Raw genomic sequence first — 14,388 nt, forward strand, 5'->3', positions numbered from 1 at the left:
TGTTTGATGAATGTGATTGTTACGCGGGTGGAGCAGAAGATGGCGCTGTTACTCCCAATGTTTGTTAGTGTGGTTGCTATGATACCAGTTGACTGGAGCTGCTAACACACAAACTGTCTGTCGGTAGAATATTGTAACAATAAATTTGCTTAAACATGTCGGACACAGACGCAGTTCACGGAGGTCAAAAGCAGAAGGACGTGTTCTCCACTCTGCTGGCTGTTGGAGATTGTTTGTTCCTTAAAGGAGTGTATAACAAAGCTATAGACAGCTACACAACGGTACGTTGCTAGCTAATGAGCTTGCTGACCATGAAACCTTGGAATTGCAGCTTTTAAAGCTTGTTGAAATGGGCTATTTGTGGGTCTGTTTTAGGCACTGTCCATAAGGCCTGATGATAAGACATGCTTTGTTGGCCGAGCCAAATGTTTCATGAAGATGGGGCAGTTTGAAAACGCATTGAAAGATGCTGAGGCTTCACTCAAAGAAGACAAGACATATTTCAAGGTAGGCCTAAACTGCAGGTTACAAAAATGTTCACTGTCTTACGTCTGCTCGTCTTCTTTAACAATTGCACTCTTTCATGTCAGTACTCAATGAGAAGCCCAAAGTCATGTATCTTATTGTAATTCTTCAGGGGTTGTACCAGAAAGCTGAGGCATTGTACTACATGGGAAAATTTGAATTTGCACTGGTGTTTTACCACAGAGGACAAAAGCTACGTCCTCTAATGCAGGAGTTTAAACTGGGTATTCAAAAAGCAGAAGGGGCCATAGAGAATTCTGTTGGCAGTAAGTAATTCAGCCCTGTTTTTTTGTTTGACCTTTTACTGTCGTCACAGTAAATACAAATCAAACATTTTGTTGCTCTTTGGTCTCCTCTAGGCCCTTCTTCTGTAAAACTTGAGATTAAGGGAGGCCTAACATTGCTCCCTGAGGACGAGAAGGTGAGACTCTTTTCATTTTTGACTTTAAAAAAAATCCAGTAGGTCTATTTAAAATTGTTTCTTCTATCAGTACCCATACAAACATCAATCCTCCCAATACAAACTCCTGTACTACTTTTACTTCCCACTTCATGATGATTAATTGTGTTTCTGACTGGCCGGCAAAGAGGGAACAGCCCATCACCGCTACTCAGCATCCGACCACAAAACAGCAAAACCAGAAGATCCCAAAGTGTGAGAAGACAACAAAACAACTGCTTGGAGAGTTTCACAGTGATAAGAAGTTTCTCGAAAACCTGCTTCATAATGAAGGTGGTATGCTATAATTTACCATGTTTTTGCTTCTCTGCATCTTTTATTCACTGGCTGATTGAGTACACAAATGTTAACTGTGAGCTTCATCAAGGTCTTTCTGTTCATTATATCAATTTCAATCAAAAATCATCCTTTTCCCTTTTATAACAAGTATCCCTGTTTTTCCATGATCTCCAGACTTGGCAAAAGGTAAGACAAAGGGTGGGGAACGATTGCAGGACGTTATTCAAAGCTGCCTCTCATCCCTTGACACTTGCACAAAGTTTTTGAGTCAGAAGAAACCAATCAGTGCAGCCGAAGGGCAGCGTAAGCAAAAATGTAGCAAGCCCCACCGTAGCCCACCCTGTGAGCCTGCTCTGTTTCTGTTGAAGAGCCTGGATGAGATTGATACAGGTAAGGCATACTTCTGACTGAATTTTGTCACTTTACTTTTGCGTATAAAATACTCACTTTCGTGTTTGCCGTCGCAGAGTTGACATCTGGAAATGCTGAGGGTAGTCTCAGGAAGGCGGAAGAAGTGATGAAGACCTTGCAGGGGTGGTCAGAGAGAGATGTGCCGAATAAGAAAGAGGTTTTGGGCTGCCTGCACAGTTGTGTTGGCAATGCCTTGATGGACTTGGGGGATTTGGACAAAGCATTAGAACACCATCAAAAAGACTTGGAGTTGGCTTCACAGTGGTGAGAATTTAAAGTGACACAAGAGGAGTTAGTGAACCTCACAGTTATAGATTTAAATATTCAGTTGTCTTTTTTTTGTCATCAGCAAACTTACACAGGCAATGTCGAGGGCACTGGACAACATTGGGCAGGTTTATGCCCAGACTGGACAGTACACACAGGCCATTGAGTGGTACGTAGTCACACTTCTCGTCGTTTGACATAAAGGTGTGACCGGTGAAGATTATCTTATGTCTTCGTTTTGGTTTTTTTAACTTCAGCTGGGAGAAGAAGGTTCCCTTGGTCTCTGATGTTCTGGAGAAGACCTGGCTGTTCCATAACATTGGTTGGTGTTATCTGGAGCTTAAACAGCACCAAGAGGCCAGAGACTACGGCATCCGTTCAGGCGCTGCAGCTGAGGAAATTGCTGATGTAAAATGGCAAATAAATGCCAATGTTTTGGTGGCACAATCAGAATGTAATTATATCTTACTTTAATATTATAAGAAAGGGTCACATTTTGACTGAATACAGCTTATCTGTTATGTTTTTGTGAACTATTTAGTACTTCATTACTGTTGTCGTAGTTCAAACTTGACATGAAAGTCTCTTTCCTCCTGTTCTTTTCTCAGTGAAACTTGAAAACTTTGAATCCTGTATCTCGTACTTCGAGAGAGCGTTGTCCAAGGCCAGACTGCAAGATGACCACTGTGCAGTGAATGCCATTCAGAAGGTTACATCATGTTGTCCATTTTTTTTCTTTCATCTCTATCTGTTTGGTGCCATATCAATACATTTTTGATTGTTGACATTTTTCCTTTTGCTTTCAGGCTCTTGATGAAGCAAAGCAACACCTCCAGCAGTGAGAGTGGTCTACACAAAAAAAAAAAAAACTATTCAATGAAATTTGATAGAATAAAATTCTGCTCCTTCGTTGAGGACGTTTGGTTGAAAGAGCTTTATAAAATACTTGATTACACTTGTTCAAAAGCATTAAGGCTTCTCCAGGTGATAGATGTAGGATGGACTGTGGTTCACAGGAAGCAAATCACTACCACTTTTTCTTTGTGTACGATTCACAAAGAATTAACAAATGTGTTAGGGACAAAATGTTACTTTTAAATGGGTCGCAGAAATCTTACAATCACTATGAATGACTGAACACTTATTTGGAATACAGAGCAGCTTTCAGCAATGACAGAAAGCTGGTCTGATATAATTCATAAAATCTTTATATTGGAATGGATGACCTCCTCTTTGAGGCTTTAGAAAAACAATAGAGTAGTTATAGAAAAAAAACCTGAAATATTTCCCAGATACAACAGATCATTTTATGTTTGTTATAAACACCTGCACATACACGTTTGTAGCTCCTTTTGCTTTCCTTTTTGAATGGAAAACATTGTCTTTGTTTTCTTCTTTGTTTTATATACTGTAACAAAAAAGGTAAGATGGATCACTCTGGGCGTTGTCTTAATGATGACTGTATTATTATTATTATTTGTAATTCGGTGTGATTCCAAATAAAGAGAATGTAAAGTATGTATGATGTACTAAGGGCTTTATGAATCGTTATAAAACTGCGTTTCATTTTGTAAGTTGGAATAAAATTGGAAGACGTATTGGTGTACATGTTTCTAGTAGTCGTTTCCAGTTATGAGCCAGGCACAAGATCTTCAAGTGAGCCATTATGAGATCAAAGCATGACATTCACATCAGTTGCATTAGTCTCACAGTGTTATAGACAGCAATGAATTGTTCAAACAAGTCATCTTTTCCCTGAACAGTAAAAGATATGTATGAAGGGAAGTATTTAAAAGCACCCAAATCCGGCTTACATCATCTACAGAATGACCTTTGAACAACAGATGCTACTATTTTGAGTGCTAATATTGTTAGTTGCACTCTTGAGTTTCTATGAAAAACTGAAACATCGATCCAGAAAATTAATCACTAAGCATACGAATAGGAATTTTAACTTTCATTTAGTACAGTACACGTGTATCCTGCCAACAAAAAAGTCATTTTGCCTTTTGATAACACAAAAAACCCCATAAGGCCTCCTACTTGCTGCAGCAAACTTCCAATTTTCCCATCTGTTCACCTGACGAGCGTCATCCGTTTATATGTATTGTTTACATTGTCTACATAGATGTAAAGAACTTGAAGTTTGTGTGTGACATAATTTTGAATCAGTGGCAAGGCAAGTGGCCTGATGTTTAAGGGAAGAAAGCAGCAAAGGGGACCTCTTGAATGACAGAACATAATGAAGTGTCAGAATCAGCTTTATTAGCTTTATGGGCCAGGTATGCTTACACACACCAAGTATCTCACCTCGGTGAATTGTGCTCTATGTACATTAAATATACATAACATTAAATATCAACAATAAACACAAAATAAGCAAATATGTACAAGACTAAATTATACAATAGTGCACTTTTTTTTTTCTTTTTTTTTTTAAGGATTAAAGGTTGCAAGGCCAATGTCTCATCCGAAACCCGGGGCAGCAGGTGGCAGTAATGCACCGCCAAGCTAGATGCCACCGCCGTAATCAAGGAGAAGAACAAGACTGCTCTTTTGAAGCGGGTGTGTATCTGTGGCGAAGATTGCCTTGTCATTGTATTCAGAGAGAAACGCGTGGTCAGTGGCACCACCGACAGCTCCTCTGCAGCCTCACTGGTAAGCTGGCGTTTTGCTTGACAAAAGCGATGGAATATGCTTCATCTCGTACTTATTTGATTTTTCACAAACTGCCTATTTTTTTTTTTTTTTTCCAATTGCGTGAATAAATTGTAACAGTTAACAAAAAAAAAACTTGCATAGACGTTTAGTGATGTAGTTTAATGTACGGACCGCTTTCTCAATTGTTTTTTTTTTTTTTGTCTGGCGTGCTAACGTGAAGTGCACGCCACTCCCCGCCGTGCCACATTGTGTTGTTAGAAAACTCAAATAGTGCAAGCTATGGATTTCCTGTGCTTCAAAACCGTAAAAGACTACATTTTATGGCAGCTTTCGAATCGTTTAAAATATATAATAGTCAGTGTTAAGTTAATATTTTATATTGTAAGTAGAAAAATAGCGTTAAACAAAGATTAAAAACCTCCAAATCAACGCGTCATACTGTTCATTGTTCTTCCAAAGGGTATGGATATGTTTAAAACAGCTGATAAGTTGTTGCAATTTTCAATTTGGTTTGGTTTTTGTAGTGGTAGCCTACTATTATTACTGTAAAAATAACCCAGAGTGATTTTTAATGTACGCCCGTTTCTTTGTTGCTTCAGTGGGTCGAGTTGTTTTTAGCTTCCCCTTCTTTAGTTTCACACATCTGAGTTATTATACATTTACTTAAAATCTCACTTGACATTTGAAATTTGACATTTTAAAACCTGACACGCGTTTAGAGTTTCTTTATGAAGTAAAGCCTTCTCCGAAAACCCCCCTTTTTTTTTTTTTTTTTTTTTTTAACAACCCTTTGTCTATGTTTATTGCCGAGGTTTGACGCAGTTACTTTTTCTCGTGGGCAGACAGTAGCCTAATATTTGTAGGTCATGTTTTGTGTCTTTTGTTGTTTCAACGAATGGAAACTGCAATACTGATCAACTGTAGTGTCATTATGTGCCACCAGTCCTGCTACCTGGGCTGAATGGGCATTATAGCCTCAGATTGTCGCATGTCATTATTGAATTGTTTCTGAAATGATATCGTAGGAAGCCTATCCACTTCCTTCAATCGTAAAAGCTGTAGAAGATCTACCCCCTTTAAAGTGATCTATCTTTCCTGGGTATTGAGTAACTTCCTGTTAGTTTTATGAGGATTGTTATCTTGATGTCTCTGTTTGATTTAGCCCTGCAGCAAAGTGTGTGGTCTGAAAAAAAAACACAGACAGTAGGCTCTTCAAAGGTATATTATTTCTTATTCACACAAAAAATAATAAATCATTCAGTTAACTATTAGGAGACACTAGATCGACCCGAACAGTCTGTGATCTTATGCAACAACGTATTAATAATTTATTTACTGTATGATTATAATGTTGTTTGTATTGATATTAGAAGAGAAGTATTAATTTAACTAAACATGTAGCCTACTATAGAAGTCATAGTTAATTTAAAATGTATTGTATGTATTGCGGGACTGACTGATGTTACTATTGCTGTCTCTTTATGGCTTACTAAAGCAAACAAACCCATCAGTCACCAGATGACATTTCTTTATTGTTATTCTGAATGCCTCAAACAGATGCCACAGTGTAGGTGTCAGATAAGGAGATAAATGGTATGCTACAGAAACGGCCTTTTCCTCCAGCAAAGATTCAAGTTGGTCATGCATTATTCATCAAATCAATGTTTACACACAAAATTGGCATAGAGATGAGATGTATTGCTTTGACCACAGGGGGCGCCAGAATCGACTCAAAAGGAAAGTTCCTCACAGGAGCACACAATATACAAACACTGGAGGGGCAGATTGTTAATATAACATCACAATATCATGCACTCAAGTTAAATACCCCCTCACTAATGAACCCAAGTACAAACAAACCAAGTCTTTCTTAATGCATTTTTTTTTTAAACTTTTTTTTTAGGTACTTGGTGGTGTGTAAAGTCAGACTTTGAACCAGACATGGATTTAGAAAAGAGTGGCGAGGTTTTAGATGTGTCAGAGCCTCCACAGCAAGAGAAAGGTGTAATGGAAAAAGAGGTTGTGTCAAAATTGGAGATACCAGAGGAATCCACAGAGCCTGAGAAGCCACCAGCTGCTGACGGAGGAACTGAGCAGCTGCTGCCAATGAACGGCCATGGTAAAGAAGTCGATGACTTGAAAGAAACAGAGGAGGTGATTGTTACAGAAACGGTTACATTCTTTGAGGAAAACACCAAAATGGAAATCGAGGACACCCTGCTCTTAGAGAAATCTGTGGAATCATTGCCCGTTGTGGCGGCTCCACCAGAACCAGATGAGTCATCCGAAAAGATCTCTGACCCAGTGGCAGTTTTAGACGAAGAACCAGAAAACACCCAGCCTCAAGAGCAGCAAGTGTCAGAGAATGACCCAGAACCTTTGCTTGTGCAAACACCTCTGGCAGACGTTACCACTGAACCCGAGCCAGAGAAACTGTCAGAATCAGTCTCTGAAAAAGAATTAGAAGCGCAAACCTCTCCTGATCCAGCAGACGTACAGCAGCTGATGGATACAGAACCACCCGGTCAGGAAGAGACGGTGTCAGAACCAGTGGAAACTGAAACAACGCTGCAGACTTCTCGGGATACTCAGGCAGAAGATGTTGCCAAAGAGAGTGTGGAAGAAGATGACGTGGCAGTCGAAAATGACATGGCAGCTGAACCCACAGGGGAGGCAGAAGAAGAAGAAAAACCTGCAGAAAGGGAGACATTGGCGGAGACTGTGATAGTGACAGAAGCTTCCTCGGGAAATACGGCAGAATCTGAAGAACTGGTTCAGACTGTGTTGGTGACGGAAGCTCCGGCAGAAACGATGAAAGTCATGGAGACTGAATTTGTGGCTGACATTACCGCAGAAACGGAGAAAACAGTGGAGACTGAATTGTTGGCCGACACTGCACCAGAAAAGCCAGCAGAAACGGAGAAGATATTGGAGACTGAATTGTTGGCCGACACTACACCAGAAAAGCCAGCAGAAAAAGAGCAACTTGTGGCGACTGAATTGGTGGCCGACATTGCACCGGAAAAGCCGGCAGAAACAGAGAAAATAGTGGAGACCGTGCTGGTATCTGATGTTTCCTCAGAAAAGCCAGCGGAAGCTGTGACCCTAAAGGAGGAGGCACCGGCCGAAATTGAGAATATAAAACCTGCAGAGGAGAAAAAGGAAGTTGAACCAGAAAAATCCATTGAGTCTGAAGCTCTCAAGGGAGTGGAAGCTGCAACAGAGGGTGAAAGTGTTACATCGGAGGCGAAAGATGTCGAACTGGAAAAAGAAGAGGAAACGGTCCCTGCGTCCGGCTCGTTATTGTTTGCACTCCTGCAACAAGAGCAGACAAAAGACGCCCTGCGAACCTCTCGTACCCTGGTTGTCCTCAGGGGCCTTCCGGGAAGTGGCAAAAGCTTCTTGGCGCGTGCCATCGCCGACACATACAAAGACCACTGCTCTGTTTTCTGTGCCGACGAACATGGCGTGAAGCCGGAGAGTCCCGAAACGTCCGCCGACGGATACAAGGCTCTGGACGAGGCCGTGGTGGGCTGCTGCAGCGCGGGAGCGGCCTCTTCTGTGCTGGTGGTGGTGGTGGATGACACCAACCACACCCAGGAGCGGCTCGCCCACCTGGGGGAGATTGCTGACCAGCACCATCTTGTTGCCGTCTTCTTGGAGCCGCGCACTGAATGGAGTAGAGATCCTGCACAGCTGACCAAGAAGACCAGGCGTGGACTGGATGAGGCCCAGCTGGAGGCCATGAGAGGTCCTCTAGCTGAGATGGCCCTTCCTCTTTACTTCGGCTGGTTCCTTCTCTCCTCCGTCCAGGACAAGATCAGGTGCACATCCATGGACTTCCTGAAGACCCTGGACACCTTGGATGCCTTCAAGAAGCACTTGATTGACTGTGAGTACTTTTAAGCAGCTTGTAACTAAAATCGTTGGCAAGAATGCAATGTAACACTGATCTTTTTCTTGTATTTACAGTCACTGGGAAAGCTGAAAAAGAGGTGGATTTGGAGCAATACTTTCAAGCCAAAGGAACCCTCCATTGCACTACAAAATTCTGTGACTATGGGAAAGCAGAGGGTGCCAAAGAGTATGCGGAGAATCAAGTAAGAAAACCTTTTTATTTAAAGTTAAATCCACTTTTAAATGCTTAACATGCAAGCACTGATTAACATAAACATTTCTTTTTTCTGTTCCCTGCAGGCAGTTAGCGATCTCTATGGATCTGTGTCCGAGCTCTCACTGAGTGCTCTTTTTGTCACTCCGCGTACTGTTGGTGCCAGAGTGTCCCTCACCGAGGAGCAGCTTGTGCTGTGGCCAGCTGATGCCGAGAAGGAGGCAGATGTCCCCGCAGCTGCCTCCCTCCCTCGGGGCAGCCGCGCCCACATCACCCTGGGCTGCTCGGAGGGCGTGGAGCCAGTTCAAACGGGCGTGGATCTGCTGGAGATCCTGGCCCTGCAGCAGGAAGGCCAGCAGGGGGAGCTGGTGGAGGAGATGGAGCTCGGCTCGCTGACCTACTACGGCAGTGGAAGGTGGCTGCTCAGTCTGAGAGAGCCCATCTGCGCCCCTGCCTGCTTCTCCAGCTACTACGGGCGCAAGGAGGCTGAACCAACCAAAAAGGAACCGGAGAGGAGGAGGAAGCCAAAGTGCACCATACTGTAGATGGCAAACATGGGGGGGGGAGGGGGGTGTGTGTGGTTGGGATAACTAGTTGGTTAAAACTTCAGATTACCCTGTGAATGGTTTGTGTGTTTGTGCAGCATTAAGGGTCCAGATGTAGCCACCCTAAATCCACATGCTGTGTGCCTTTTTATTATTGATTTGCACCACAACCCAAGATGCCTTCAATCCAGTTAGGCTTGCTGTTAAATGTTCAGTGTCAGGTTTCACATATCGGCGCCAGAGTTTCACAACCTGGCTATTTGCTTAGGTGTTATTAGCTGCAGTTTTAGACCAAGGTAGTGTATCCTCCTCCCACAGCGGTTCTCTTAAACTTACATTTACTCTTCTATACATTTTAGTGTTTCTAAGTATACAGGTGAAATACTAGGTACTTTCATTGCATGCATTACAGGAAAGCATTTCAACAGTCACACACCTGCTAAACGTTCCTCTGACGCTCCAGCACTCTGTCTGGTGTCTCCTTTGTCATATCTGTCATTTTCATTTCACTATGTTTACGCAGCCTAGAAGAAAATACCATATGGGCCAAAGTTATCTATTTGTTTAAGTGTATTAGAATGAATGTCATTAATAGAGGTCTTTCCGTTTAAAATATTTGCACTCTGTATTGTTTGTAGCGAGAATTCTGATGCATGTTTCAGCGCTTGCACTTAGAACTTACGAAAGGCTGTGAATCCATGTTGTTTTGCAATCTTTTCTACTGCGCTAGACTGCACCACGTATCCCTTTTATCCTCTTTGAGCAGCACTTCATGTATTGCATTTCTCTTTGTATCCTCTGTCATTTTTGAAGGACAACTCCTACTTTATGTAGCTCTTATGAATCCCTATTTTTGCACTTGTTTTGTACACTTAATAAAAAAGAACATGCTTTGCGCCAGGAATGCAACTTATTGCCTGTCTTTCTATTATTGCAGTTTGGTGTCTACATCTAGTATGCAAACAGTGAAACGGGACGGATCACCCTACGCATGGTAGAGTGTAGTGTATGGTGTTAACCAGGAGAGGGCACTGTCCCCTCTGCTTTGCTGGTAGGTCGTGTAGCTTCCTGTTCCTTGTGTCAGAATAGGATTCCACCATAGACTGTAAATGTTGGACTCCACACGAAAATCCACTGTTCAAATTCTATTTTAAAAAGTACAAAATACTGCATTTCATTGGTCGAGTATTGAAAGTAAAAACGCATTAAACTACAGCTGTGAGAAAGTATCCAGAGCCTGTGATAAAAAGACCTTCACTCTAGCACCACACTCTATTACCCATTTTGGTGCATCATCCATCTACAATCATTCTCTTATCCTGTATTGCATGAAGAGTTACACAACTCGAATTGCATTTGTACACTTTAGATTATTCACTTTTTAAATTGAATTTTGCTTTTGTATGGCAATACAGGTATCACAATATCTAACAAATACTGCGGTGTCTTAAAATGACTTGTATATTTTACACTCCACAGTATTTATAAAAATACATTTCAAACTAATATTTATTAAAACTTACTTATTGACCAGACTTCAAACTGTGCAGCTGACGCTAGTTTGTTCATGTACTGAGAGCAAATAGTTTATGGGCCTGTATCAATTATGTGAAAGTGTCATTAATGAATAATATGCAACAAATGCGTTTTCTCTCCACGTCATCTTTCAAACTACAAATACGAATCACCTGTGTAGGCCAAGGACAAGTTAAAGACCATGAGCTGTTGATACGTGGATAAAGCTGGACCTTATTACAGTGTTGACCTTTATGAGTAGGATGTCCTGTGTGAGATACACGAACCAAGTCATTTTCTCATTGGCTGCTGTGTAAACAGAGAACAATGGCAACCAATCACCACCATAGGTTTATAATTGACCTGCTTTCCCATGAGTGGTGTGTGTGAGGGCGCTAGGGGAAAAAAACGGACACCTTCAAGTGTAAGCAGGACTGGAGTATCCTAGGCCTACTCCAACAATGTACTAAAGTTTGATGTGGGTCTTATTTTAAAGCGTTTGTTATTTAAAGTAGCATATTTACAAAGACCCGTGGTGGAAGATCTTGTACTTTAGTTAAGGTAGTCATACCACACTGAAATACCTGCAAGTTAAAATCGGCTAAATTAAAGTAGGCTACTGAGGGTAGGCCTGTATGCCCACTGCGAGGGTATAACCTATTATAATATTATTTCAACATTGTTATCAATAGAGCTTCAAGATCAAAGTCCCGCGGGTTTACTATGAACTTTGAAAATCTGCATTAAGCTTCTTTACCCTAAAAATATGGAATAAAAAGCCGACTGCTATTTTTTAGCAGTAGGCGATTTCACTGCTGTAGTTGATCAAGGTAGGGCTTATTTAAACTTTTACTTCAACTAGTTTATACATAGGCCTACTTACTTTTTATCTACAGAAATGCATTGTTTTTACTCACACACTAGCTGTTTCCTTTCTATTTGTAACTGTAGCAATCAACTGTTTGTAGTTGAGCCTGATAATTACATTTAACATATGTATCTAAAATAATTAAAAAATATATAGTATCACATATTCCCAATGTCTTATTTTGCCATTTTAAAATAAACTATTTTACTCTGTTCTTTTTCGTTGCATCGTATGGTTCCGATAATTCCCAAATGTCCCTGAAGGCAGCAATAGAGCACGGTGTAGAGTGAACCAATCAGATGCCAGGAAACATCAGCCAAGCCTATCGGCAGATGGGCGATGGAGACAAAACTCCCAGGAAGCGCTTTTCTCCACTCTGGTACCTCCATTCAACACGGACGGGAAGATTGAAGCACCAGTGCCGAGATTAAAAAAAAAAAAAAAGACCCACATCCAACAGCTCATATTTCTAGAACCGTCACCGGAAGAAAAATAATCTAAAAAAAAAACCAAAACAGGTAAATAACTCATTTGAAGCATGTGTGTCTCTCCACTGTATCCTCCAAGTTGCACTATCTGTGTCTTTCTTTCTGACAAAATGTTGTTTTTTTAAAGTCAAACTGCTTAGGGTAGTCCACAACAACCAACTAGGATCGAACTTGTATTGATGCATCATAATTACTGTAAAGTTTAACATAATTACTGTAGTTCCTCTTTGAATGCTTGTGTAGATATTTCCTAAGAATGACGTTGCTGTCTGACCGGTTTGTAAATGAATGATATATTTTAAATCCTTATCTGGGACTAACACTTTCAGTCAGGCAGGTTTTGTTGCATGAAGTAGGTCGAACTTTGCCTAGTTAACAATATGATTTAAAAAAAAGAAAAGAGGGTAGCCTAATTGGATAACTTTAATAATTTGATGAAGTCTGTGTTAGTTTCTGTGCCAGTCATCCATCATCCCCGGAGTTCAAATGTTATTGTGCGTCATCTGCACCAGTGTTATTGCTGTTGTGAATCAATGATATTTAATGCTTCTGACAGGTAAATGGATGATGTGGTACCAGGATAGCTCCTGATATTCTCCTGGTCTGGAATCAGCTCTGTGGTGACTCAGGGACCTGGGCGATCAATAGTTAGAAAGATCTATGACAGTCCCATTAATCCAGTAAAGAAATGACTGCCTGTGTCTGCAGTTTAGAGCGAGGAGCCCTGTCCGAGTCGAGTCCACATCAGGGCTTTTAGCTTAATGAAGCACATAGAAGAAACACACAGAGCAGGTACAGCATCACTGCGAGGGTACAAGAGGCTGTTGGGCTTAGATTCTGGAGAGACGACAGCTGGGGAAGGTAATTCTGTTGTACAGACTTTATGAGCCACAATTCATGATATTGAGCAGAGGTAGAAGCAGGAGTAACATTTTCCCTGTAAGGACTGAAGGATCTTTTGGATAAGACTTTTGTCTTTAAAAAGTCTTTAAAAAAAATAAAAAAAAAAGGCAGGAGAAGCAGTTCTGGGATCTGAAGAGGTGTCATGGAAGAAATAGGATGTCTTCTGTGTCACATCTACGATAACAGACCTCAGCGCAGTAAATAAGTGGGCTTATATTATTGTTTGTTCGTGTAAGAGTTATCGTTAAATTTACCTGTACAAGGCGTCTGATAGTGGGATTTGCGGCGCTGATGCATCCCCAGCCGTCGCTGTGAGAAATGATTGAATGTCACTGTTTTTTTTAAATACCACGATGTTGTGTTTGTCCTGTTGTAGTTGACCTAATTCAGTCAAGCTTATTGCCATAGTGTAAAGGTCACACCCCATCCATTTAGCAGTAAAATTTATTGATGCTGTTACATTTTTCTTACTTTATTTCCTTGACATTCTTCTTCTTCTTACGGGAAGGAATTCATGCCACTTGAAAAGATCATTGTATCCATTTACATGTCTGTGCTACTTTAACATTTTCAGAATATCTGAGCACATCAATTCAATCTCATGTAGATTGTTCTTTTCAGACTCATTAGTCCACTTTGCACTCACTCCGCTGTAGCTACCGTAAGAATCTGATTATTTGAGTGGTAAATAAGTACCTATTACCCCATTAGTGTGAAGGTCGGACAAACAGAGATAAATCATGTCGGATTAAACTTCCGCAGTCTCTGTAATGCCAGGTTCATGAGGCAAAACGAATACGTCTGACATGTAGAGAAGAACAGGTCTGACTCTGAGGGGAAAACCTAATTCCCCACATGAGCTGCACGTTGTCAGAAAATAAATCACCATTTTGTTTTTCGGCAAATGAAATTACTGACATGATTCACGATCAGAATCAAAATAAAAAATTTTGCGTCACAAAAAATGAAAACAATGATTGTGTTTCTTTTGTTGATGTCTGAACAAGTCAGACATAATTTTCTTACATCTGGGGGGGGGGGGGGGAATGATTTGTAGTCCAGGGCATCACTGGAGAACTGCAAAATGTACCTTCACCAAATAATGTCAGCTTCTGAGATTTGAATATTCCCATTTGTCATATTGTAATTTGATTAGATTTTGGATAAAACATGCAGCCCAATTAAACACTACAGTCAGTATTTTCTCTCTCCGCAGATCATTTGCGTTGTGATGGGCAGCTTGTTTTCCTCAGTTTCTAATATCATTTCTGGAAATCCTGACCACAAAGCTGTCTTTCATTCCCTGGATTACTAGACCATATCTTGACTATTCTGACAGCAGAACACAGTGTTGT

The 14,388-nt window shown here is 41.0% G+C and overlaps 4 protein-coding genes across 5 annotated transcripts in view; 3 read left to right on the plus strand and 1 right to left on the minus strand.

Moving 5' to 3' along the window:
* The window catches only part of LOC132995519 (SH3 and cysteine-rich domain-containing protein 2-like), a 191,946-nt gene that overhangs the window by 80,403 nt on the left and 97,155 nt on the right, over positions 1-14,388 (minus strand). The gene's annotated exons all lie outside the window — the stretch shown is intronic.
* The window catches only part of aclya (ATP citrate lyase a), a 105,461-nt gene that overhangs the window by 75,276 nt on the left and 15,797 nt on the right, over positions 1-14,388 (plus strand). The gene's annotated exons all lie outside the window — the stretch shown is intronic.
* On the plus strand, positions 103-3,495 carry odad4 (outer dynein arm docking complex subunit 4). The gene is made up of 11 exons (XM_061065907.1): positions 103-281; positions 376-507; positions 638-791; positions 885-946; positions 1,114-1,258; positions 1,439-1,654; positions 1,732-1,939; positions 2,025-2,111; positions 2,200-2,396; positions 2,551-2,651; positions 2,749-3,495. Exons 1-11 carry the CDS (start codon positions 156-158, stop codon positions 2,782-2,784), a joined length of 1,464 nt encoding a protein of 487 aa, XP_060921890.1. The 5' UTR covers positions 103-155; the 3' UTR covers positions 2,785-3,495.
* On the plus strand, positions 4,465-10,168 carry cnp (2',3'-cyclic nucleotide 3' phosphodiesterase). 2 transcript variants are annotated; one of them, XM_061065362.1, is made up of 5 exons: positions 4,465-4,600; positions 6,507-7,420; positions 7,529-8,495; positions 8,576-8,703; positions 8,801-10,168. In XM_061065362.1, the coding sequence occupies exons 2-5, from the start codon at positions 6,545-6,547 to the stop codon at positions 9,257-9,259; spliced, it is 2,430 nt and encodes an 809-aa protein (XP_060921345.1). In that variant the 5' UTR covers positions 4,465-4,600; positions 6,507-6,544; the 3' UTR covers positions 9,260-10,168. The 2 variants fall into 2 exon arrangements, with proteins under 2 accessions (XP_060921345.1, XP_060921344.1); XM_061065361.1 differs by having other exon boundaries at positions 6,507-8,495.

The sequence above is a fragment of the Labrus mixtus genome, chromosome 20, assembly GCF_963584025.1.
Source record: "Labrus mixtus chromosome 20, fLabMix1.1, whole genome shotgun sequence".
NCBI lineage: Eukaryota > Metazoa > Chordata > Actinopteri > Labriformes > Labridae > Labrus > Labrus mixtus.